General features: G+C 39.6%; 1 protein-coding gene across 3 annotated transcripts; it reads right to left on the bottom strand.

The window, feature by feature from the left end:
* Nucleotides 1–1,788: 1,788 nt before the first annotated feature.
* LOC116675297 (apoptosis regulator BAX) lies at nt 1,789–16,767 on the bottom strand. Of its 3 annotated transcripts, XM_032507226.1 has the most exons (7): nt 16,537–16,657; nt 16,339–16,429; nt 16,106–16,136; nt 8,936–9,097; nt 8,060–8,198; nt 3,175–3,279; nt 1,789–2,255 (listed from the first exon to the last, which is right to left on the bottom strand). In XM_032507226.1, the coding sequence occupies exons 2-7, from the start codon at nt 16,364–16,366 to the stop codon at nt 2,112–2,114; spliced, it is 609 nt and encodes a 202-aa protein (XP_032363117.1). In that variant the 5' UTR covers nt 16,367–16,429; nt 16,537–16,657; the 3' UTR covers nt 1,789–2,111. The 3 variants fall into 3 exon arrangements, with proteins under 3 accessions (XP_032363117.1, XP_032363116.1, XP_032363118.1); XM_032507225.1 differs by having other exon boundaries at nt 16,339–16,762; XM_032507227.1 differs by lacking the exon at nt 3,175–3,279 and having other exon boundaries at nt 16,339–16,767.
* Between the last annotated feature and the right edge of the window lie 8,702 nt (nt 16,768–25,469).

The following is a 25,469-nucleotide window of genomic DNA, read 5'->3' as shown; positions in this document are numbered from 1 at the left end:
GTCTTTACAGTAGCATGGAGCCATGTCCTTTAATTATGTATTATTATTATTTCTCCTGCCTGACACTCCAGACACGCCAGATAGTCTGGCAGCCCAGAGCCTTTTGATCAAATTAAGAGTACCAACATTTTGATTAATTTGATTTGATTTGATTAATAGGCATGGGGAACTTTACATAAGCTCATATCTCAATGCACATCCCACTATTAGGCTAACTGAAATAACACATGCCAATCTCTGGGTATTGTATGGTATGGTGAAGGGTATGTGATGATATGGGGCTATTTTAATTCCAAAGGCCAAGGAACTTAAAAGGATGCATATTATCCTGGATCCATGAAATATAAAAAAATAAAAATAAAAATGTGCCTGCGTCTATGGAATTAAAAATTGCGATGTGTATACCTATGCCCGATGTATTTTAAGGAAGAACATTTATTTATTTACAATACAATATTCATCACAAAGAAAACTGATGTACTTTAAAGGTTGGATTTTCGTAAATGTTTTGAATTAAGGCATTAAGATCAATTTCCAAAAGATGGTTTTTATTTCTTTTCTAATCAACTTTGGCATGGGGGTGTAAACTTTCCCAACCCACTGTAGTTTTACCTTTTACTTTAAAAAAGTTGGCAAAAGCAGGCTAAGGCCTGTGAATAAGCCATGCTCTACCCTGACCCTTAAAAGTAAAAACTCCTTAAATTTCCACTTTGATTGTAATTTTTTTTAACGTAATTTCACCCTATGAGCGTCACCCAAGCATTCTTACGGCTTTCTCGCATCAAAGTTAAGTTCACATATTATTGTAATTGTCTATGTACATATATGAACATTCCCATGTAGATTCTTTGATGTGTATAAACTAATTGTAGTTGGACTTCGTCTGTGATTCCCCAGGAAAAGCACAGTGAAAAGACCGTTAAGTAGGTCTGGATGTGTCAGGATATGGCCAACAGCTGCCAATGGGGTCTGATAGGGATGTAAGGATGCATCATGAAATCAGTTAAAAATCAAATCGCAATGCAATTTTAAAACGGTCTAGGGCATAAACTACTTTTGATTTTACTTAATTGACTTCAGACGTCACTACATCTTCTTAGTTTATTTAAGAGTTTTTTTTCTTTGTTATTTTGATGTGGGATTTTAAAATAAATAATTTTTTTTTTTATTTAGGATAAATACAATCTCAGTTGCACTTTGATAAGAGGGCACATCTGTAATTTTGCACAGTTTTATATAGTCCTTTGTCTGCAGCTCATTCTGTTAAAGAATTGGGAGAAAAAAAACGTATAGTGAACCGAATCGTGGGTTAAGTGTATCGTTACATGTCTAGTGTCTGAACATGGATCCAGTTATGTTAGAGAATATCTTTTTAGCATGATACAGTACTCTTCTAGAAACATACATGGCTTTCTTTTACATCTTTGAATGTTTTTTTCAAGTTTTCAAGGTTTCAAGAATAACAGAAAGGTAGAAACGTAGCGTGTGTGTGTGTGTTTGTGTGTGTGTGTGTGTGTGTGCGCGCGCATCTCATGGCAACATGTGATCAGGATATGACAGCATCTGGGCCCTTTGTCAGACATGCTGTCATTACATGGCTCTGATAAAAAGTAATAGTAATATTATAACAGGTAGGACATTTTTGCAGGCCAACCCAGAAGTTAGCATCACCCTGGTTACGTAACAAAAAGCCAATTGGATTTTTCCATTGACTATTGCAGAAAATAAGCTTTGTGGCAAACAAAGTTCATGATACACGTTTTAATTTTACGAAGATCTTAAAAATAACCACCAGCGTTTTCCCTAGGTTTACTGCTTTAGCTTGGGAGATGTGGGGATACCACAACACCAAATTCCATCCTCAACTTAACACTTTCAATAGATAGGTTTTATCAATGTGAGACTACCAGTAGCTTACAATACCAACAATATATCTTTACTTCACTTGTTCAACTGACTTTAGCAATTTAGAAAAACTTGACTGTCCTGCTGTTACAGACATGAACCAACCACAGACAGTTGGCTCATTCAGTGACTCAGGGCAGTGTCATGTTCGTGGTGGTGTGCAGCTGCAGAATGAATATAGGGAAACACAATGGATTTTTGGCACCTCAGAACCTTTTGGTTAGTTTCCAGGTGATGATGCTTCCTAGAGCCAGGCCGGTGACAAAGATCAGGGCAAGGCTGTAGTTACGATAGCTCAACGATGACACGTTCTGCATGGATGCCACTGCCAGCTCAGAGAAGCTGTTGATCTGTGGAAAGAAAGCTCTTATCATGTGGGGCATCACTATCACTCCTAGAGAAAAATTTCAGAAGAATGAAAAATATGAATGCAACTAAATGACAAAAACTATTTTATTTGATTCCCAGATATCAAATTTGTTATTGTTTTGTTGCTCTGATTAGTTGTAGGTCTATCCAATCGCATACAGAGGCATTTGGTCTATGCCCGGTGATAGCGCACCTTAGAAATAGAAAATAAAGGGATGTTTCAGACTAATTTGCGATATGGTGTGGCAATGTCCGCCAGGCACTTTGTATGGTCAATGGTCATTGTGCTAAACCTTTGCAATTGTTAGACCTCACTGTAAAACAACAACTGCATTTGTATAACAGCTTCCATACAATTAAATGCAGCTCAAAGTGCTTTAAAGTATGGCATTAAAAAACAATGACTTTTTTTTTTTCCACATCCTGGTTTGTTAGGAACGGTCTTACTTTAGCCATAGTTCTGAGGTGGAAGAATGCTTTCTTGGTGACTTTGTTATGTGAGCTTCAAAACATAAATTAAAGACTTTTCACTACTGATTTGGTCTGATAAACCAGGTCCCCAGCCTATTAAAAATTCAAAATAAACAGTAGTTTATTTACGCCTATTTGTTTAAAAAGAGCAATGGTCGATGGGGAAACTCCAACTCTTGAACCACCAATTGTCCAACTTCATCACTCACTCTGCAAGTGAGGGACAGACCTTCCCGCCTATAGGGCTGGCCCCACCTTGCTGAGGTCCAGCCAAAAATAAACTGGATATAGCTTTATCAGCACTGCTAAAAAATCTCATACAGTGAGACAGCATGAACAACGGTCACATGTTCCTGTGACCACAGAGCTAACATGGTTGAGGAAAGTGCTCTAAAATGAAGAAGATGGAAGAAACAAAGGCCCACATACCCATCCTCCATGTTCACGGATCCAGTCCAGTAGATTATTTCTGAAAAAATCCACAGTCCACCTTAGGATCTCCCTCACTGATTGAGGGAGATGGGCCTCCACCATCTGATGAACAGAAACACCGAGTTCACACACAAAGTGAAGCTGCTGACAAACTCTGCAGTTCGTTTTCATGACCCTTCTGGATTATTGGGGAAAAAAACTGCAACAAATATCAAAAAATATGTGGACATCTGAAAAAAAACGTGTGATTGTTGAACATGTCATTCCAAAGTTTTCAATACACAGTGTAAAGTTGGGTTAGCATTCTATGTGTAGAAACAAGGAATGTGTTTTAGGTTGCATAGCTACACTGCATGACTGCTATTGTGTCACTGTTGGTATTTGCCAGCATGTGTTGTTTGGAGGTGTGTGTGTTTGTGTGTGTATGTGTGTGTGTGTGTACACGTCATCAGCATAGAAAAATGGACAACGCATCTTGCGCTTCCTCTCAGTGTACAAAAGTGAAGGCAAAATCTCAATGGGACGGGAACTGTCATCTTGTAATTTGGAGCATGAGTCCAGTGGTAATCAGGTGGTGGAGATGTGGTAGCAAAGTCCCGCCCACACACCCACACACCAATCACAGCTGTCAATCATGATGTTTTACCCCATTTTTTTTTTAATAGGATCAAATAACTAATAAAAGGTAAAACTGATCCAAAAAATAAGACTAACAAACATTAGCATCAGAACTACTCACTAAGTGACAGAAACCTAGCCTCACTCCATAGAAACCACTCTTTGCACAATGCACTTCCGTCCTAACGTCTGACGTTTAGACTTGTTTGTGGCTGGATATATCATTTGTTTCATGTGAATATGATTGTGGATAACGTTTGTGATATTGAGATGCTTGCTACAGTTGCATTCATAGGGATGAATCAGCGAAAACATGGGAGCCCCTCTCTTCAGTCACACTATTTCTGGCAGTTGTTGACACTCCGTATAAAACTCATCCATTTCGTCCAGCTGTATGTAACGTAGAAATAAAATGGATTATTGATCCTTTTATTTATATAGTTTAGAGCTGACTTTACCAGCTGACTTCTCTATTGGCCGTTGAAACAGGTGAAGTCTCTTTTAAAACCAGCCTCTGCAACTCTAACAGCTAAGTCACAGCGACCCCATCAGCAGGTTTGACTCGAGCTGAGACAGGCTGGTTGAGGATTTTAAAATGAATGTGCTGTCGACATCTTCTATAACAGACGCGATGGCGGAATCTACACGTACGTTCTCCAGCGGCAGTCGTGTTTGTTGTAAACAAATCCAACCCAACGCTCTTTGGTGACGTGGTTGATTCCGTTACTGTCGATCATCTGTCTATCATCGTATAAAGCCAGACCTGACAATTTGAATGGTCCAAACAACTCTTGTTCGAACATAGTTGCTCCACAATGTATCAAGTCCAGATCGAGGTTCCCAACCTCAAATATTGTGGGCAGAGCCACGTTTGGCTGCCATCCAGGCTAACAGAAACCATCTTTTGGGAAAAATGTATTTGACATGTCCTCCATCTGCTAACATAAAGTGGGCGGGGCTTATGACCTACATTGCAGCCAGCCGGCAGCAATCCAGATGTGTTGGCTTTACTTATACAGTCTATGCATCAACGCCTTGTCACCAGGACCTGGGTAATTAAAATCACCTGCATACCTGTGAATCAGTTTTGTGGAAGCCCTATTTATGGTCCAGTTGCTGCCACATCAAACGGCATCTTGTGAAGTAAATTATTTTGTTTACAATAATCAAAACGGAAAGCAGTTATGGACTTGTGCGCTTTATTTGGACACAGCATGTTGGACAGACCTCCCTGCATTAGCCCTCTCAGCAGCTAATTGTATTGATAGTCACTTTGTCATTGTCAACAGAAACAGGGCCGTGGAGCACTGTGTGTTCATCTTGTGCTCAATAAATTCCCCTTGAAACAATGGATCACTCAGTCACTTGGGATGCAAACTTTGTGTAAACTTGCTTCAGCAAAATATAGGAATGCACACGGTAACTTCCATTTGTTCGTACTGTGAGTTTCCTTCTTTCTTGGTACAGTTTGAATATGGTTCCTGCCATACAGTGGGGATACAGTGTTGCATTTGCTGTTGCTCATATGTATGAATTAATATGTGGATATGGAAGTAGTGTAGTGGATTATTGATTAATGTAAATGTGTATCGTGGCTGATATCTGAGCTCTTTCAGGTTTTAGGTTTTTTATTGTAGTGCATGCACTATTGGTTGCCCTCAATATGAGTGGAACAAATGCTTCTTCAATTGATGATAATGATGGTGATGATGATGATGATGATGATGATGATGATGATGAGAAACTGTCACACTCACTGAAAAAAAAGCGTCACTGGAAAAAAGGCTTTCCTTTCTTTCTTAAGAAACTTCAGAAAGAAAGGAAATCTAAAGTCATCAAATCAAATTAAAGGTACAATCACTTTCATGAAAAAGCTCATAAAAATGACAATAATGCCTTACAAGTGCAAACTCAGCTTGATACAAATATTGGAAACTGCGTTAAATGAGCCATTTCCTTATTACCAATAAAGGAAAAGCCGAAACAAAATGTGTGTTTCATAATTATCAATCAAAATAACCATGGGTTTATTAAAGATGTCAAACAACAGGCAGACCGGTCTCACATCATGGACTCAAAAAGAAGGTGGACTTGGAAGGAATAATAATAAGCATTTTCAAAACCTTCAAGTCTGGAATGATGAATGATGAAACCAAGGCAAATGACAGTATTGTCTCCATTATCAGTAGCAGAAGGCATGATTCAAAATCTAGGGCTTCAATTATCTCTACTACCTCCGCCCCTGTTGAAGCAGAAACTGGCATGGCTGCTTTTCTTGCCTGCTAAAAGTTACTCTAGGGTAAACATAATCTGGAGTAAAAGGAGAAGGAAAGAGCAATCAGAACTTGAAGTGGAGTTAGCTGCATCTGTGGCAAATGGTGGTAAATGTCTAAAGCCTCAAAATGTGGTTTGCAATGCTCTACATCCAATAGCTTCTATGGCATGGAAACCTGTTTTAACAAAAGAGAGAAAAGGACCTATGTGCTCAAAGTTCAACAAAGCCTCTCTCATTTGTTTTAATTGTATCAGACATTTATAACATAAAGCGTTAAACTATTTCTGTATCTGCGTGAACCTACCTTGAACCCTCTTTTCCTCTTGTGCACCTTTATCTATCTACTCTTGCCAGTGGTGTAATCGAGTCACCATCTGTCAAGTCCGAGTCAAGTCTCGAGTTCCCAGTGTTCGAGTCACCAAAAAAGAGTCAGCGTCGAGACACCATTAACTGAGTTTGAGTCCCCAGTGTTCGAGTCCGAATCTGAGTCCAAGTCTGAGTCACTGAAGAGGAGTCCGCATCCCTCTGCATCTTTCGACAACAGTTGCAGGTGGAGAGCACACACCCTGCATGAAATAGCTTGCATCAAATTTTGAATGACCTATTTGCGTTTTGTTTTATTTCTATACCGGTGCTAAAACAACACTTTTAAAATGGTGCCGGTGCCTGACCAGAATAAAAAAGTACAGCACACACTACACTCTGTGACATTAAACAGCTTGTTTATTGCTATGGCCATATGCTAAAATTCAAATGATCTATTTAAAATGTAAACTCATAACAAGAACTTTATTTTAAAATTGCAAGTAAACGCACCACGAAGTCTTGTCTGTGTTGTTTTCGTAAAACGTCGGCGGGCATAGTGCAACTGCACTGAGTCTGTAGCTGCAGACGATTTTACTTATCAGTGTTGGAATGCTTTTCAGTGAAATACAGCCACACTTTTCACCGTTTAGCTGTTGGGATTTTAACCGTGTGCAGCGACTAACTAACGGTAGCGTGCTGCAGTGTAAAAAGTGTAAACTTACATCACATGTAGCGATGGTTCTGTGTTCAGCCAGGCATTTAAGTGGCAAAGAAGTAAGCGTTGCTATTTGTTCCAGTAGGTACCGGTTGTTGAGGCATAAGTCAGAAACTCCATCCAACTTCAAGTCTTATATCATAAATGCTCGAGTACGATTAACTAAATATGATTTCATAAATACTCAAGTCCAAGTCATCAGTGCGGGAGTCCAAGTCAAGTCATGAGTCCAGTGAACAGTTGAAACCAGTGTATACATTCTTGTGTCTCATTCAAACTTTAGAACATTGTGAACTGCTTCGTGTAACGTCCAGTATAATTTCAGCCAAAAGCACTGCCGTCTTATTTGCCAAGCACTTAGCAAAAGGAAAGAAAATATGACCTGAATGTTGAATCACAAACACTTCTGCAGAGTTCCATTGAGTTTAGGATAGCTCAGAACAGATATCCTGGTGTTTCAGCACCAATTGCTGGTGAGAATTTATTTTCTATAATGCTTGCTCTTGGGGGTATTACTGAAATTGTTGGGTCTTTGTAACTTATAGAGTGTGGTCTAGACCTACTCTATCTGTAAAGTGTCCTGAGATAACTCTTATGATTTGATCCTATAAACTGAATTGCAACTGCAAGGCTAAATTAAATAACCGCTATGCTGGTGAAGCAACAAAACTATTATCTCGGCCAAAGAGGGATATTTAAGTATTTCGTGGAGTCCCTCTGCAATAGCATGCCTTTGAGAGCTTTTGAATGCAGCATTGCAGAAAAGTTAAATGATGCCAAGACTGTGTGTATTTCCTAGAGAAGTACACATTTCAGAAGAACATTTTTAAAATGACCAACATATTGTATCTGCTTAGGACAAAGCCCTCTTGTGGCCAGTAACTGAGTCAGAAGATGTGATGATGATTAAAAATAAGGTTTTCATGTGATAATCTATTCTGATCTACAGCAAAAATAAACTAACCCACCTTGACAGCAAGCTTTCCAGCGACATAGAAGAGCACAGCAATCCTCTCCCAGCTGATCCCGTGTTGAAACACTTTGTCTGCCACTGCCTGAAAAGTGTCCCACTTAGAGCGGGAGGAACCAGTTATCCCATCTATCGCACTGCAACAGAGACAAGAGAAGATAAGGGCAGTTTGAGTGTTAAAAAAAAACTTTTAATGAAAAATATCACATATAACACGGGGCTATAGACCAGTGGTTTTCCAACCTTTTTGGTCTGTCAGATGAACTTGTGTACCACTTCATATATTCTAAGTATGTTCTAAATATATAAAACAATTAAATAAGAGTGGATATTGGTAAATATTTCATAAAATAGAACTATCAGTATTTAGGTTGGTTTGGTCTGATATCACGCTACTAGCCTTTTTGGTTATTACTTTTTAGAGTGAAGCTATGTAAATGTTTTAACCATTTATACATTACTTTTAGCTACCTATTTTAAATTTTAGCCATTTTACCTGCTCTCCGTTACTTTTACCTGATCATTCGAACTGTTAAGGCAGTTAAGCTTACTTTCAACAAGTTATCTCTACCATGTATTTAATATATAACTTCTGTGCTCACTTGCTAACTACTTTTCTCACACGCTTACATATCTACAACATGCGGTGTTCCGGTGTTAAAGTTGACTTAATATTAGCATGTGGATATATTCTTTTAATTAAATTGTAATTTTTATCTTTTTAAATTAGTAGATCTATTTTGTAATCTTTCTACTTAGCCCCTGGCCACTGCAGAAGTACCCCTGGGGTACACGTACCCCTGGTTTGGAATCAAAGCTATAGACGTTTTCAGTATTCTACCATGAGCGCTGAGATACAGCGGCTCAGACTCACTCTTTGAACTCCTGGTCACCTTGGACCTTGTCCCCAATGATGCAGATCATTTTGGCCAGCTGGGTCACCACCTTCTGCTCCTGGTCAGTCTTTAAGACTGCCAGTGGAGTAAGGGGTGGGATGTCCTCTGAGGGTACGTCCTTCAGCTCCTCCTCAATCACCCTGGAAAAAGAACAGGATATTAAAAAAAACTTAAACTTAAAAATTAAGGGCCATGATTACATAAATAACTAAATAAATCCATCAATACAACAAACATGTAATTATATAATTAAATGTTGAAATGTGTACATTTTTAAATCTTTCATTTATACATTTATTTTTACTTTCAATGTTTTATTTCAATTTTTATTTATCCATAGCGTAACTTGTTGCAGGGACAAAATATCTCTGTCAACTTTAGTTATCGAAAGTCAGGGGGCCGGTTTATTTGTTACAGATCTAGCAGGTTCAACTAGTTGATCGAGCTCTCTTGGTTTCCACTGTATTGCTATAATCCATCAGATTAAAGATTAAGAAGAAATAAGTATTCATAATACGTATGCTATTTTTTTTTTTTTATTCTTTTTTATTTTATAAATGCTATAACCTCCAAAAACACATATTCATCTGCCAATGTAGCAGCCTCCCTGGGAGTATGTACCTTACGCTCATTAACTTATGTAGTAACACTCTCCGGAAGTGCGATTTTTTTTTTTCTGCTCCAAAATAACCAGATCGTATAGACCCTCAAAAACATCCACCAAAAACAGTACACCAGCTCTGAAACAATGATATCAAGTCACGAACAAATTCCACATACAGTAAGTTTGATCGTCAAGCTCACCTCCAGAACGGAAACGCTTTATTATTTGTAATATTGTACTAGACGTTCTGACCCACGCTCACTATTATTGGTGGTGCCGGTAATCATGGCTCTTCAGGCCACACAGCACGTCACTGGTCAATTATGTCAGCTGGTAAATCAAAAGAAGACAGCCACCACCACCAGGCTCTCTCCCTCCATCACATCACCCTGTAGCCCTGTCTTATGATACATCTCTGTTGCAGCCTCACTTGCTGTATGTTAGCTCTTAGAGGAGCGTGAATACAGCTTCATTTTTTTCTGTCTCACTCAGGGCTGATATAAGTCCTATTCTCTATTCAATTCAATTTCAATTCAATTTTATTTATAGTATCAATTCATAACAAGAGTTATCTCGAGACACTTTACAGATAGAGCAGGTCTAGACCACACTCCAGAATTTACTAGGACCCAACAGTTCTGGTAGTTTCCTCCAGAGCAAGCAACAGTGGCGAGGAAAAACTTCCTTTTAGGCAGAAACCTGGGACAGACCCGGGCTCTTGGTAGGCGGTGTCTGACAGGCCGGTTGGGGTTAGAATGAAGAGTGGAAATAACAAAAAATGAAAAAATAGTAGTTTGTAGCAGTTCTTTGTAGTAGTTCATGGCATAGCAGGGCACTGTGCGGCATTACAAGGCACAGCAGGACGTGGCGGGGCACTGCTAGGGGTACAGGGTATCGCAGAACATTCTCTCAGCTAAGTCCTTGAAAGTGTTGCATGTTCAGCGTTCTGCTGTACTAACGTTACAAGACACTCAAAAAAGTTGATTGTTTCGTTTTTCCGGTAAGTAATGTTACTTATTTTTTTCAAGTCTTATTTTTGTATCTCTTTTCTGTGTTGTAGTTCGTAGATGTCGGGCGGCTGTGGCTCAGTGGTAGAGTGGTTGCCTGCCAGTCGGAAGGTTCATAGTTCGATCACTGCCCCTGCAGTCATTGTCGAAGTGTCCTTGGGCAAGACACTGAACCCCGAGTTGCCCCCGGTGCTGCGCATCGGAGTGTGAATGTGTATGAATGTTTATCTGATGAGCAGGTGGCACCTTGTACGGCAGCCCCGGCCACAGTGTATGAATGTGTGTGAATGGTGAATGTTACCTGTAGATGTAAAAGCGCTTTGAGCAGTTGTTAAGACTGGAAAAGCGCTATATAAATACAGCACATTTACATTCTGTTGTTTTAATTATGACAGAGTAGCTGTCAAAGTGCTCAAAATGTGATCTGTTGCTGATTTTAATTAACAACACACTGTGTAGACGATCCGTGATCTGATCAGATTTAGTCTCTCTGACTTCTAAACGTCACTATCAGTTACACAACATGTGTTCTGTACAGAGTAGTCTTTGAATCAGACAAATAGCTATAAAAATCCCTCCGATTCAAAAACAATAAAAAGTTTATATAAAACGTCATCATGTTGTAAACCAATCAGGTGTTAAATCAGCTGAGAAGCCGGCGTTTCCCAGCATGCTCTGGGTCTGCCTGGCTCTTGCAGTCGGTGAAAAGCAACTGCGGCGCCTGCGTCTCAGAACTGCGGCTGCCTTGCTCTCGCGAGATTTCCGTCAGAGCAAGTCGGGATCAAGTCGGACACAAATCTAACCGGCATGCAACGGGCGGCGATCGCCGGTGATCGATTCTGAGCAGACCTGGCTCATCTCCAACTAGCCTAACAACTCTCTTGCTGGATTCCGACTGCCAAGGTGGGCGTTGCTGTGGTCAGGACACTCTTATGACATTAAGTATCACAAATTAGACTCCCATTGCAACACAGGTGATTCATCCAGATTGCCATTCCCTGTCACAAAGCCAGAGTCAAACACTGGATATTTTCTCCTTCAGGGAGATAGAAAAAGCACCCAGCAACCTGTGTTTTCTGGCGTCATGATCGTGATTATCAAGGTCTAACCTGCAGGTGATGACGCAAACTTAGCACAAGAATTGCCATAAGCTGGGATTTAAAAATAGAATACCAAATTGTTTAATCAAGACATTTAAGTTAGTTAGCCCACATTTATCAATCAAATCATGGTAAACTGTATTAAATTTACATTTCATAAACATTAAAATCTTATTTTTAAAACACATTTCTAACACGGGAAATCTTTTCTTTTGACACAACTGCCACAGACGGGTCTGCGGCATGTGTTGCAGGTGCCTTTAGTCTTGTTCTGATTGCAGCTCCTCCTCACCTGGCAAGGTCTGCATTTTTTGTGCCTGATGCAGTGGTTGCTGACGCTTTCCCTGGTAAATGGTTGGTGTCGCGATAGCACATTTCAGCAGCACCTTTGTGCTAGGCTAGACTTTGCCCAGAGTGCCAACCAGGCTGGTCTTTCTGGCCTGTAAGGCAGTGGCTAGGCAGGTGAAGAAATTATCAGTTGTAATGTTTCTTCCCATCCCCAGAAATGGCTCCGCCAGTTTCAGCTCCACACACTCTCCCGCGAGCTGCCCTTTGCTCCACGTCTCCTTTTTAACTAGATACGGAGCCCTGTATTTGGACTGCACATCCGCAGCCAGCCAAACTTTGATGGCAAATTTATCTGGCTTGTTTCCCATGTACTAAATAAATTTGCACCTAATCCTGGTGGGGAAAAGCAGCTCATTAATTATAACGTCGGCATTAAGGATGTAACGTTATGAAAATTTAACCTCACTGTTATAGTGACCAAATGGTCACGGTTTTTGGTATTATCACGGTATTTTTAAAAGTGTGTTCAATATGTTCAGAAAGCCCTGATAAGCCTACACAGATAAAATAGTTTCAAAAACTGTAACAGTGTTCATTATATTACAAATATATAGGCAATGGCCTTGTAAAAACTATTGAAAACTGGCTGCTGAAAACCAGCCTGCTGTACGGGTCAGGTAAGAACTTGAACCAGAGGTGTCTGAGTTTGAGATCGAGGAAGATCCAACATGAAGTTAACTATGAAGTTGTTTTTGATGTTACATGTGAAGTTGGAACACACATCCATAAACAGTGTAAAACACCTTTAATAGCTAAGCACGTGGCTCCACAGTGCTCCTCTGTTTACTGGCAACTGCACCTTGCTAGCAAATTGCAATAACACAACCTGACTATCAACAAGTGGCAGCACAATTAATATTTAACTATCTGCACATCTATCAGCAACAGTAATATTGTCAAGGCGGTAATACGTATCTCTCTCTCCAAATAAATGTCACGTAGAAACACAGGCTAAACTTCCACATTGTAGCAGAACACTTATTTAATATAATGAGGCAGTAAAACCCATGACACTTTAGTAGCCATTTACAGAATAGTTTTGACTCATGTTCTGGGCTACCCACATCACCACAACAAAGAAAAGAAAAAAGAAAAGTCCGCTGCTACATTCTGTCCCATTCTCCTGTCTGAGCGTAGTGTGCCTGCGCGGCAACTCATATGAGAGCCTCATATGAAGCTGGGAAGCATTAAACACATGGTTTTCACACTGTGGTAATCCATCGCAATAATAAGGATATTTTCAATGAAAATGATAATTGTTATCGTCAACATTTCTACCGTGGTTTACCTTTACACCCCTAGTCGACACCAGGCCTGTTCTACACAAACTTGTTCCAAGTTGCCGACACCAGAGCAAAAAAAAGAGGAAGACCCATTTTTCTGACTACAGGCTGTCCAAATCAATGTTTTTTGCACCCTATGCCCGGCAGGGCTATAAATGCTTTTAGTTCAGCCACTGTCAGGTCCATGGAGCTGTCACCACGGTGCCGACGGGCCTCAGCCACAACGCAGTCCGTGATGTGCTTCCGCATGCCGATATTGAATAGACACACTAAGGCCATGAGTGAATCTTCAATGTTGTGCTTTGTGTGCACTGTGGGGCCAGTAGCTTCCGTCAGGATGTTTTGGCTCTGCCTACTCCCTGGACGTTCAGTCGCCTGAAGAACCGTCCACAGTGGCGAGGAAAACAAGTTTAAAAAAAACAAACAAGTAATACTAGTTTATTAATATTTGTTTATTATTTTGTTTTTTAACGTTTTTTCTGTGTATGTGGACTACTTTTGTGTTTCCCCGGTTTTTCTTTATAAAATGTTATTCATGCATACATTATCTTTTTTTTTAAGTAGGCCTAGCTATAGACACATATTACATAAAGACAAATGAATAGAAAAACAAGTTAGAACCAAAGAACCAAAATAAATGAACATCAAACATGCCATGGATCAGCAAAGAATAGAAGATGAATTAATTGAAAACATTAAATAGGGAGCACAATCTTACAGTTGTAATTTCTTTTTGTTTGTAGTGAGTATAGTGTAATTTCTTTCTTGACCACATTAAAATGATGTTTTACTTTGGCAAATTTACATTTATGGATGTAAATATATGCAAAGAATATTATGGGATTGATGAGAAAACGTTTGTTCTCATATAGCAGTATCATATCTGCCAAAACATTTTCCAGTAAAAGTTTAAAGTTACCCATGACATATCTACAAAAAACTAGAATAGACTACTGATAATCATAATAAAAAATGATGATAAGGATAGCCTACAATTGCAAATATGACCGGAATAGCTATGCAGCGGAACTCACTGGGATCATCAGCCGTGACCTGCTCACCGAGAGCGTCAGCAGTGATCGGCTCAATGGCGTCAATGGGACCATCAACCGGAACCCAAACGTTTGGATCCTGAGTCTTAGGTAAAGGTCGTTACCTCTTTTCCGCTGTTGACCTACTCACTCTCTGATGAGGATGAAGTGTTGGACCTATCATTCACGCAGGAATGATAGCTGTCACTTTCCTCCTCCGACTCCGATAGAGCCCCAGCATCAGAATCATCACTTCCCATGTTCTGAAGCATCTCTAAGACCAATTCAACACTCATATTCCTTTTCATTCACTCATTCATTCTGGACATTTTTACTACAAATTAATTTATACATAGGCTACTGAAATGAAAAGCAGTGTAGGCTACTGTAATCATACCGGTAAATACAAATTGGCAAGGTGATGCTAGTGATGTTTCTCTGACAGAGACAATGATAGTTACTAAGCAACCAAAATGCATCTTCAACCGCATGGAAAAATTAAATAAAGAATGAAAATTCTTGCGGGCAATATGACTGTATATGGCCAAAATAGGTTCCATTCATAATATCTTTTTTTGCCTTTTGTGTAAGTTTTTTTTTTTTTTTTTTTAACTTTAAAATGAAAATACACACACTTTAGGTAAAGTCAGCCATCGGCAGGATTGATTTTTTGAAAGTTATTGCACTAGTAAAATCCAAAATGGTCTAAATAACCGTCCTGGCAGTTCTAGTGTTAAATCCCTTTGATGGTTGCAAGGTTATTATAGTTTAGCATTTTTCATTAGTTTTTATTTTTATTTCATTTTTACTTTTGGTTTTCAAATAGAGTTTAGTTTTTTTTTTTAAAGTGGGTTTGCTAGTTGCTAGAAAATGCTGAGTTTTAGTTTAGTTTTTATAAGCTTTAGTTTGTAATAAGTTTTAGTTTGTAATAAGTTTTTATAAGCTTTAGTTTTTAATTTGTCATTTTTTGTAATATGGGCTATTTGTCCGGGGCAAGATTCAAAGAGGTCAGAAAAAGTATTGTGTAATAATAACTCAACAAAAAGCTATTTGTTACAGATACATTTTGGGATTTTATTAATCTCTGCAATTTAGCACAAGATAAATTAGCGTAGATTATGGATTGTTGATAATCCTAAAAGTAGGTTTTCATATACGAGGGAACTGCAGTTGAACTTTCCAGAGGCTGATGACGTTTATTTATGGATTTCCTTATATGAATCATGATGCAACACAGTTTATGAGATGTGGGGTTTTACCTAAGAACCCAACAGCTGTTGTAAAATAAAACTGAAACTTGAAAAAGTTTCCAAAACAATGATGAGTGAGTGAAGTGGAAGTAATACTACCAAAAGACTATTTAGTTATGTTTTACAGAGTGTGTTCAGCTGTGCTTTAGATATACTGGGCTGGAGAAATGACCTGTAATAAACTTATTATGTCCAAAATGGAAAAAGGCCACACATCTTCATTTTAGAGTATTTTTGCTTGAGAAATGATTTTAATGAATCCGTTATTTAAATTGTTGATATTTATAATGTGTACCTCATCTTATCACTAATCCTTTCAGCTCTAGTTTTGAAATATGCTACAATGTGTGGACCCTTCCAAATCTCATGACAGATGATGGCAGGAAATGAAACCTTTTAATATAAGCCCTTTTAAATTTCTTGATTAATCAGGTTTCTTGTTGTTGTTATGGTCTCATGGACTTGAATGAGTGTTGATCAATAACTAATAATCCAATAACTTGAGATCAGAAAAAGGAAACTTACTCTTTGATCAGGGCCTCCCCTATCCTCGCATCTGAGGAGTAATAAAACAACATTAGTGTTCACTGTACACGTTCAAAAGGACACAAGGCAGCGTTAACTTATGGCTATATAAATGATTACAATGTTGCCATTGCCGTGGGCAATGTAAAAATACAGCCATAACAACACGAATGTTAACTTCCACAACTTTAATTTGACTTGAACTACTACGTTGAGTGCCCGAGAAAGCTTACCTGACATGCCGTTTCCTTCACACGCCATGTAGCTTGAGGAAAACTATTTTTTTTTAAAACGTCTCGAGACACTTTTCTTCCCTCCGAAACTCTGTCACACAGTCAGATACAACGTCATTTAAAAATGTAAGGCGCTATTTAAAAAAAAAAATTGTAAAGGTCCTCATGAGACGCCAACTATACTTTATATGAACGAACCTCCTTAACACACATCTTAAGTGCTCGGATTCCTACTTCAATAAAAACACAAGGCGGCGCAAATCAACTGTCCTTAACTTAAATACATCCGTGTAGCAACTTGAGTCGTGTACATAGGTCATGTTCAGTGTTGCCAAGTCCGCTTATTACAAGCGACTTTGGGCTTGTTTTCTTATAAAGTCGCTTACAAATATTGGTAGTCAAGGGTTGCGTTTTTTTTCGGGCTTGTCACTAAAGTGTAGTGGCTTATTTGGGCTTGTTCCCAGCTTGTCCTTGCCGGTTCGCTCGATCCCGCCCCTTTCCCCATAAACAGTAGGCTCGTTCGAGATGAGCCAGGTCTGCGCAGAATCGATCACCGGCGATCGGCGCCCGTTGCATGCCGGTTAGATTTGTGTCCGACTTGATCCCGACTTGCTCTGACGTCATGCACACGTGGGCAACGGAAATCTCACGAGGCAAGGCGGCCGCAGTTCTGAGACGCAGGCGGCGCAGTTGCTTTTCACCGACTGCAAGAGCCAGGCGGACCCAGGCGGACCAGAGCATGCTGGGAAACGCCGGCTTCTCAGCTGATTTAACACCTGATTGGTTACAACATGATGACGTTTTATATAAACTTTTATTGGTTTTGAATCGGAGCGATTTTATTGCTATTTGTCTGATTTAAAGACTTATTCTGTCCAGAACACATGTGTGTGACTGATAGTTAAGTTTAGAAGTCAAAGAGATAATCCGTTCAGATCACGGATCATCTACAGTGTGTTGTTCATTAAAATCAGAACAGGTCGCATGTAGAGCACTTTGCCAGCTACTCTGTCATAACTAAAACAACTGGAGACTGTGTACCAGCTGGTATGAGGGTCTGATTATATTTTATTAAATCGGAATCGCACCACAGTGTTTTCATCACTTCCTGTCCAGCCTGAAGGCGGCTGGAATCGGCTGGAAACTGTCCGACTTTACCGCAGCTTTTTGTCACCGCCCCCCGCTGCTGCCGCCTGCTCTCGTCCACTTTACAGGCGAGGCGCAGTTCATCTCGAACGAGCCTACTATAGACAGCAGCGTTATTTCCCACCCACTTCCTGCTTCTAATTGGCTCTGACCCAGATGGAAACAAGTACCAACCAATCAGAGGCAGAGCAGGGCAGTCTGTTGTTTTCTGGTTAGGTAAATGCGCGAGTAGCGACTAATAGTGAGTGGACTGTAGGAGAGTTTTTGGAGGAATAAATGCCCGGGATAAAGTGGGTGAAATACGGAAAGAAGTAGCCTATAACAAAGACTGGGAGAAAGAGAAAGGAGGAAAAGAATGGATTCAACCCGTCGTGGGGAACAACTCAAAATCACTGTGAAAAAGTGTCTAAATTTCAAATTCCATCAGTTTTCTAATGTTAAATAATGTTAAAAGGTGGTTTAACCCCCCCCCCCTGTGGTCATTGTCCTGAAGCTCAGGGGGAGAAAATAAATAAATTCTAGCCTACCGTGTGTACAGTTTACCAATCTGTCCACATGGATTGTAAAACCGTGAACACAGTTTTATTTAATTTTCTCTTCCATGATCTTAGTGGGGCTCCGTAAAAAAAGTCGCTTAATTTGGGCTTGTTTTCACAGGCCTGGTTGCGTATTTGTCTCGCAAGATCTGGCAACACTGGTCATGCTCCATGTATATGTAGGCCTACATCGTCACCGCTTCCACTAAGGCTAAACTTCATGGAAAAGGCTATACCTGCGTCGATAAATTGCATGCACAGTCTCGGTCTTTTTTCAATTCAATTCAATTTTTCAATTCAAGTCAATTTTATATAGTATTAATTCATAACAAGAGTTATCTCGAGACACTTTACAGATAGAGTAGGTCTAGACCACACCAGACCACGTCATTTACAAGGACCCAACAGTTCTGGTAAGGTCCTCAGATAAGCAACATTTCAACAGTGGCGAGGAAAACAAGTTTAAAAAAAAAAGTAATACTAGTTTATTAATATTTGTGTATTATTTTGTTTTTGTTTTAATGTTTTTTTCTGCGTATGGGGACTACTTTTGTGTTTTCCCTGTTTTCTTTATAAAATGTATTCACGCATACATTATCTTTTTTTTAAGTAGGCCTAGACACCTATTACATATAATAATAATACATTTTATTTAACAGCGCCTTTCTAACACTCAAGGACGCTTTACAGAGAATAAAAGACAGATACGGGGGAACATAAAAATAGAGGACAAACGAATAGAAAAAAAAGTTAGAACCAAAGAACCAAAATAAATGAACATCAAACATGCCAGCAAAGAATAGAACTTAATTAATTGCAAAACATAAATACAACGTTCTTACAATTGTATTTTATTTGTTTTTGTTGTGAGTATAGTGTAATTTCTTTCTTGACCATATTAAAATGATGTTTTACTTGGCCAATTTACATTATGGATGTAAAATTTGCAGAGAATGATTATATTATGGGAGATGAGAAAATGTTTGTCTCATATAGCAGTATCAATCTGCCAAAACCAATTATTACATTTTCCAGTAAGAGATTAAAGTTACCCATGATAAATCTACAAATATCAGGTCATGTTTGTGGGTGTATACATTTCCAGAACAGATGGACAATAGTTTCATTACGTGAGTCACAGAAGGCGCATCTCAGGTCTATATTATTTTTGAATTTGCCAAAAAAATAAGGATCCAATGAAGAATTTTAAAGTAAAAATTCTTTAACCTTACTGACTGTGAAGAGTCTAAACCTTTTTACAGCATAGCTTACCTATACAATTGTTCCAATAAGCTGTTCCAGGTCAAATAGAAATTACCTTGAATTACCTTGAAATAGAGCATGGATCTTATGGTGTTCTTAGAAACAGATGGCTCAATCACACTGTTCCAATAGGTGAGTCAGTTCATACAATAGTTACATCAGTAGAAGGAACATTAAGAATAGGGCTGATACACACCCTTAAACAGCATAGATACCCTACACCAGATGGGATAGCATCAAAGATTATGGCAAACTGTTAGGAGTTACAGTTATAGGATATTGTTTAAGAAATTCCTGATTACACCTTTACTATTAAATAATTGATTCACAGAATTTTTATTGAACCATTCTTTAAAAATGTATGTATGTATTGTGAACATTTGCAAGTTCATACAAACAAAACACTCCACGGAGTCTACAAAGTCCAGCAATGCAATTCAAACAGCAATCAATTCATTCATAGCATCAAATACAGTCATCAGTCATGAGGTCACAAGAGTTGAATTAACTGCACAGTCTTCAGAGCTTTACATTTCTTCGAGTATCTTATGGACTCCAAAATATCATTGACTTCAAACTTTATTGATCCAAATCGGGAAATTTCATTGCTACAGCAGCAAAATATAAGACACACAGCACACATACAGAATACATAAGAAATAAAAAATAGGATAGAATACAAGTACAACAGATAAAGGAAAAATGGATAAGTGGGAAATAAAAACATACAACCTACCTAAATAGTATTTAAAAGATGTAAGTAAAACAAGTGTTTGTGCAAGTTACAACTATAATGCCGTATTGTGATGTATATGATGAAGTTTGTTCAGTGCCCTCCTCTTCACCACTGCTTCAAATGTCTCCTGTTTGCAGCCAATAACGGAGCCAGCCTTCCCGATCAGTGTGTTTCGTCTGTTTGTGACACTGGCTCCGATGCTCCCAAACAGACTGGTAGAACATCTCCAACATCCTGCTGCACATGTTAAAGGATCTCAGCTTCCTCAACCAAGGGAAAAAAGTTTTTTGGCTTGGCTTCTAGCCTGCGCACAGATGGCTCTGATTGTGGGGATCCTCATTTAGATGGTGGCTCATATTCATCCTCACTCTCTACACAGCTGTATTCAGTTCTTGACACTCCAACAGCTCTTCAGCTAGGAGTAATTTGAATTCATGGTAGTGATGTGTGTTCTTTGGATGGTCTGTGCAGTGCTTTGCTGTCAGACTGGTATTGTATCCAGGAGTATGTGATGGCAACATCAAAGATCATGCGCATGTCACTATATAATTGCACTGTCACACAATATAATTGCCCTGTCACTGCAAGCGTCTCATGCTTATACATCCCTTACTGTATTCACGTGGATTTTTTGTTAATGTATTTAGCATATTTTTTGATTGTCCATATTACTCATGTAGATGTGTTTGTTTTTTGTTTTATCATCCTGTAATGATGTATGTATATGTTGTGTGGGATGTTGGAGAGTCTGTGTGTGGCTACCCTGTTCTCGGTGTTCCTGATGTTTTGCACGTTCCTGTTTTGGATTCCGCCTGTTCTATTTTTATATTTTGCCTGCTGTTCCAGGAACCTTTTGTTTGTTGGATATCATTATAATAAATCCCTGAGCTTACTAGTGTGTTGTCTGCCGTCTTGAATTGGTTCTACATTCCCTGAAGCTCCATGACAAGGCTGGTCTTCTAACTGGACCAGGAGATTTCTTTCTTGGACCATCTGGTACAGATTTCCCATGTACAGTGGATGCCATGAGCACTGGTTGTTGGCGAACCGTTTTGTGAGGCCCAGCTCAGGACTCTTTCTGGCCACTGACACTGTAGGTTTGACTATCTGGAAAACACTTGCCTGACTGGAATGGAATGATTTGCTCAATTCTGGCTCAAACCCTTTCTGGTTTTGCTGAAAAAGCCTTGCCGCATACGACCGAGTATTGGCCTGACTTTCCAAAGAATACCCTTTGTTTTTTCTGTTACAGTCAGGTCATTGCCAATCTTGAGGAAGTTTCTTATCCTGAAGAATCTTCCAATGTCATTTTGGCTTTATGACTGGCCATTTAGTTTTTTGACCCAAAACATTAAATTATGGGATAGCCAAGGCAGGCATGTGGACTGAAATGCCAAACAAGCTTTTTGTTTAATGTGGCGTAGTGTTCATACACACTCCTCTGCTTTGCAGCTCTCTCTGATTTGTGTATGTTGCCAAATCTTCCAAAGCTTTGTTGCCAATGAATTGAAAAATGTCCAATTGGACTCCTGTCTACAAGTGTTGTAGGGTCATCTTGTCTCAGAAAGCCCAGGTGCAAATCTGATATGAAGATAAAAAAATATTTTAGGTAATAACACTATAAATACTAACTACAGCTGAATTTAAAATTGTGGAACTGCATCAAACATACAGTATGTGGTACTCCTGGCCCACAAAGGGTGACATATCTGTATCGTGTCTTTGTTTGCATCTGTCCCTTCAACTGAGTCTTCTGCAAAGTCTTCCTCTCTTCATCACCACTTCTATCACTGGTTGAAAAAACTCCTATCATCTCTCTCATCATCTGCAAACTCCAAATCTGAATCACCTTCAACTACTTGGTAAAGAATTCTTTCTGCTTCAGTCTGTTTCCTACGACAATGTGGAGTCATTATTAAATGAAGATGGTCCTGATGTCCACTATAATTGACATTCATAATTATTTGTCAAAAGATTATTTAGCAGATAAATATTTGGCTCACCTTTCATCTTTCCATAAAAATGCCATCCATTTTGAGTTGAAAGATAGAGGCGGTTCCAGGCCTCCCAGCCAATCACATAACATATCATTGAAAAGCCCAGGATGTCCTCTGTACAGTACAGCAGGAATAAGATACTTGTACAAAAGATTCCAAGGAGAGGGGATGGAACTCCAACGTCCACTACAGTGGACATATGTCAATGGGCTGGGTCTCAGGAGGATAGAGTCTGCTCATCCCCTTCTGTAAACAGCAGTGCTGTGGATTTTCCAATTCAGCCTGTTGTCAATGTTAACACCCAGGCATTTGTAGTCCTTAAGCATGTCACATCTCCACCCAGAATGCAAAAGGGCTGCGGAGTCATTCCCTTCCTCCATCAGCGCTTTGTACTCTCCTTCCTGTCTATCCCTTGAATAAGGGTTAGACGGGGTGAGTCATGTCAACTACACTGCAGAGTCTACTGAAAGTCTGAGGTGTATAGGGTGAACAGAAAAGGAGACAACGCAGTCCCCTGTGGAGCCCCTGTACCACTCACCACCACATCAGACAGAGCACTGTCCAGAAGTAGGGACGGGGCTAGAAGGGGGGCACGGGATGGCACCGGCCCCTGGTGCCCCCCCAATCCATTGGCTAAAGTGCTGTCAATCTGATAAATGTGATTTTCATTGAATCTGAGTACTGTCACAGGCTGCCTGTTCTGTAAATTTCCCCTTGTCATAGATGACTATCCAAATTCTGATGTTAAGAATGAGGACATACGTCATGGTAGCTTGCTGTCACGTCACGATTTAGGAGTTGCCAGAGCCCATCCACCATTTTGGCGTACTATACTAAATGATTCTGCCTGCAACTCAACCATCTCTGCCGACATCCCAATTGTTAAGGAGTTGAAATATTTAGGCATTGAGGTCTTCCAGATCATTAAACATAACTCTTCTGTTGCTCTGAACTGTGTTTTGAAGTATGTCGAAAATTGATAGGTCTCCCGATGTCGATTCAACTTCTTATATCAGTGGTTAAAATTAATGTTTTACCCAGGGTCAATTTTGTGAGCTCTTTGCTACCTCTCCCCTCTTGCTGGCTAATGGCCTAAATTACAATCAGTAGTATCCAAATTTATCTGGAAAGGCAAGCGGCCGCAACTTAAGTCTACTTATGGAGGAGGAGAGAGGATGGTGGCCTTCCAGTTCCCAACTTTCAACATTATTTCTGGTCCTTTGTGTTAAGACATTTGGTTTAGTCCAGATGTGTCTGTCTGCTGGCGTACCTTAGAAAGTCCTATGACAGAGCCTTGGTCACGCCATGACGTTCTCTGTGGTATGGTATCTAGGCTTATCAGTTCTTGGTGATGTCTGTCTCACTCTAGCCTTCCTATTGAGAGGATCTGGGCACTCAATTGCCCAGACTCCGCTCTCGACTGACGTAATGTATGGTCTAACATTCAAGAAGTATCTCGCAATCAGATCATCAGCAGATTCACCACAGTTTCATACATAGGACATATCTCACCCCGTGAAAGTGCACCACATGATGAAATATATTAATTAACTTCATGCACTTTCTGCCCAATTAAAGCTCAAGGTACATATCTTCATATGTTCTGGAGTGTGCTTCCTGTGGTCAGTTCTGGAACAACAATGCATCCAAATTTCCCCCTTGATTAATGTTACTATGACTGTACTGTCAATGTTTTGATATGAATAACCTGTCAGCTTTTCAGCTTTCTAAAGCTCAAAAAACGGGCTGTTTGCTGGACTGACAGCTGCTAAGAGGATGATTTTAAACCCGTTGTAAGCCACCTCATGACTTATCTGTTCGTTCAATACCAGGAGCACTGAGTTGGATGAGGAAGTGGCCAATGAGCTTCTGCCGATCTGCCGAGCTTCAAAGCTTTTCCTATAATGATTGGAAACACCATGTGCACCCATGACTTCTGTGAAGGTCAAGCAGACGACCTCAACTGCGCTCTCTGCTCTTCTCATGAAGAAAAACTGGTGTATCTGAGGAAAGCTTGAGGCCGGAGTGAGGAAATATTGATATGAAAGGAGTCCACTGTATTTTCTGCTGTGTGTCGTGTTTGTGGCGTCAAAGCGGCTGTGGTCTGTGTTGCAACTGCTTTGAGAGAGACCAGATCACCTCTCCCTTGATGTTCGTGGAGTGCCAGCAAGACCTCAAGTCCTGGTGCCCCACTTCATCAAGAAAGCCTGGGACATCTTGTCTGAACCCTAGATCTCCCATCCCATCCCCGGCTCTCTCAATGTGTATATAGCTGATACGGGATATGTACTGCGTATATACTGTACTTAACTGTTAATATTTGTGTTAGACACTTATTTAAAACGAAAAAGATTTTCATTGATGAACCTAAAATATTAAGTATGTTGCATATGTATATGTTAGTATGTACAGCATTGTTGTTTTTGTCTCTTAACATTTAAGACTGTTATTTATACAAGGTAAGATTAACTGTTCTAAAGAATGTGTAGGCCTACTGTTTGTTGATTTTAATATTGACTTACACTCATTACCTCAATAAAAATTGTGGGTGTATTAGCAAGTTGGTAAAATGGTCCCCCTCCATTATAGGTTGGCAATCTGTCAGCAGCCTTAGTTATAAAGGTTTTTCCTCCTATATGCTTGTTAGATGGGACATATTAGTCCTTGGGGATTTCCTTCATGATAGATAGATAGATAGATAGATAGATAGATAGATAGATAGATAGATAGATAGATAGATAGATAGATAGATAGATAGATAGATTATATTTTATTCATCCCACGACGGGGAAATTTTGTTGTCACAGCAGCAGCATTTTTTCAATAACAGCAAAAAACAAAAACACACAAACAAGTAAGCACACAAGAAATACAGGCAAACAAAAGACAATGGTAATATGGTAGACTGAGTAAGCAAAAAGGCGTCAAATAAGGTATTTTAAAGTGTGGTTGCCATGATGCAAGAAACAATATTGCAGTGTAAGTGACGTTAAAATTAAATTGAATGTGTAATTAGAGTGATGAAGCAAGAGTCAGTTGCATAATTTAAATTATATTAACCTGAGACAATAAATATTGAAAAGTAAGTACTTGTAATAAACATAATATAAATACCAATATTAAAGATAACAGAAAGTGGTGTGTGATGGTGAGGAGAAAAAAAACAGGAACAGAAACTCCAACTTTATCAGGTAGTGCAGGTGTTGTGAGTCTGACAGCGGCGGGATGAATGACCTGCGGTACCTCTCCTTCTTACACCGGGGGGGGGTAGCAGTGCTGCTGAAGGAGATGATCAGGGACCCCACAGTGTCGTGTAGGGGGTGGGAGGGTGTTGTCCATGATGGATGTCAGCTTGGCTAACATCCTCTTCCCTACTTCTCTATGGGGTCCAGAGGACAGTCCAGGACAGAGCTTGCTCTCTGATCAGTCTATTGAGTCTGCTCCTGTCCCGGT

The sequence above is a fragment of the Etheostoma spectabile genome, unplaced genomic scaffold (assembly GCF_008692095.1).
Source record: "Etheostoma spectabile isolate EspeVRDwgs_2016 unplaced genomic scaffold, UIUC_Espe_1.0 scaffold00001775, whole genome shotgun sequence".
Lineage (NCBI taxonomy): Eukaryota > Metazoa > Chordata > Actinopteri > Perciformes > Percidae > Etheostoma > Etheostoma spectabile.
Note: the sequence above shows the minus strand (reverse complement) of the source record. Positions and strands in the feature narration are given on the sequence as shown.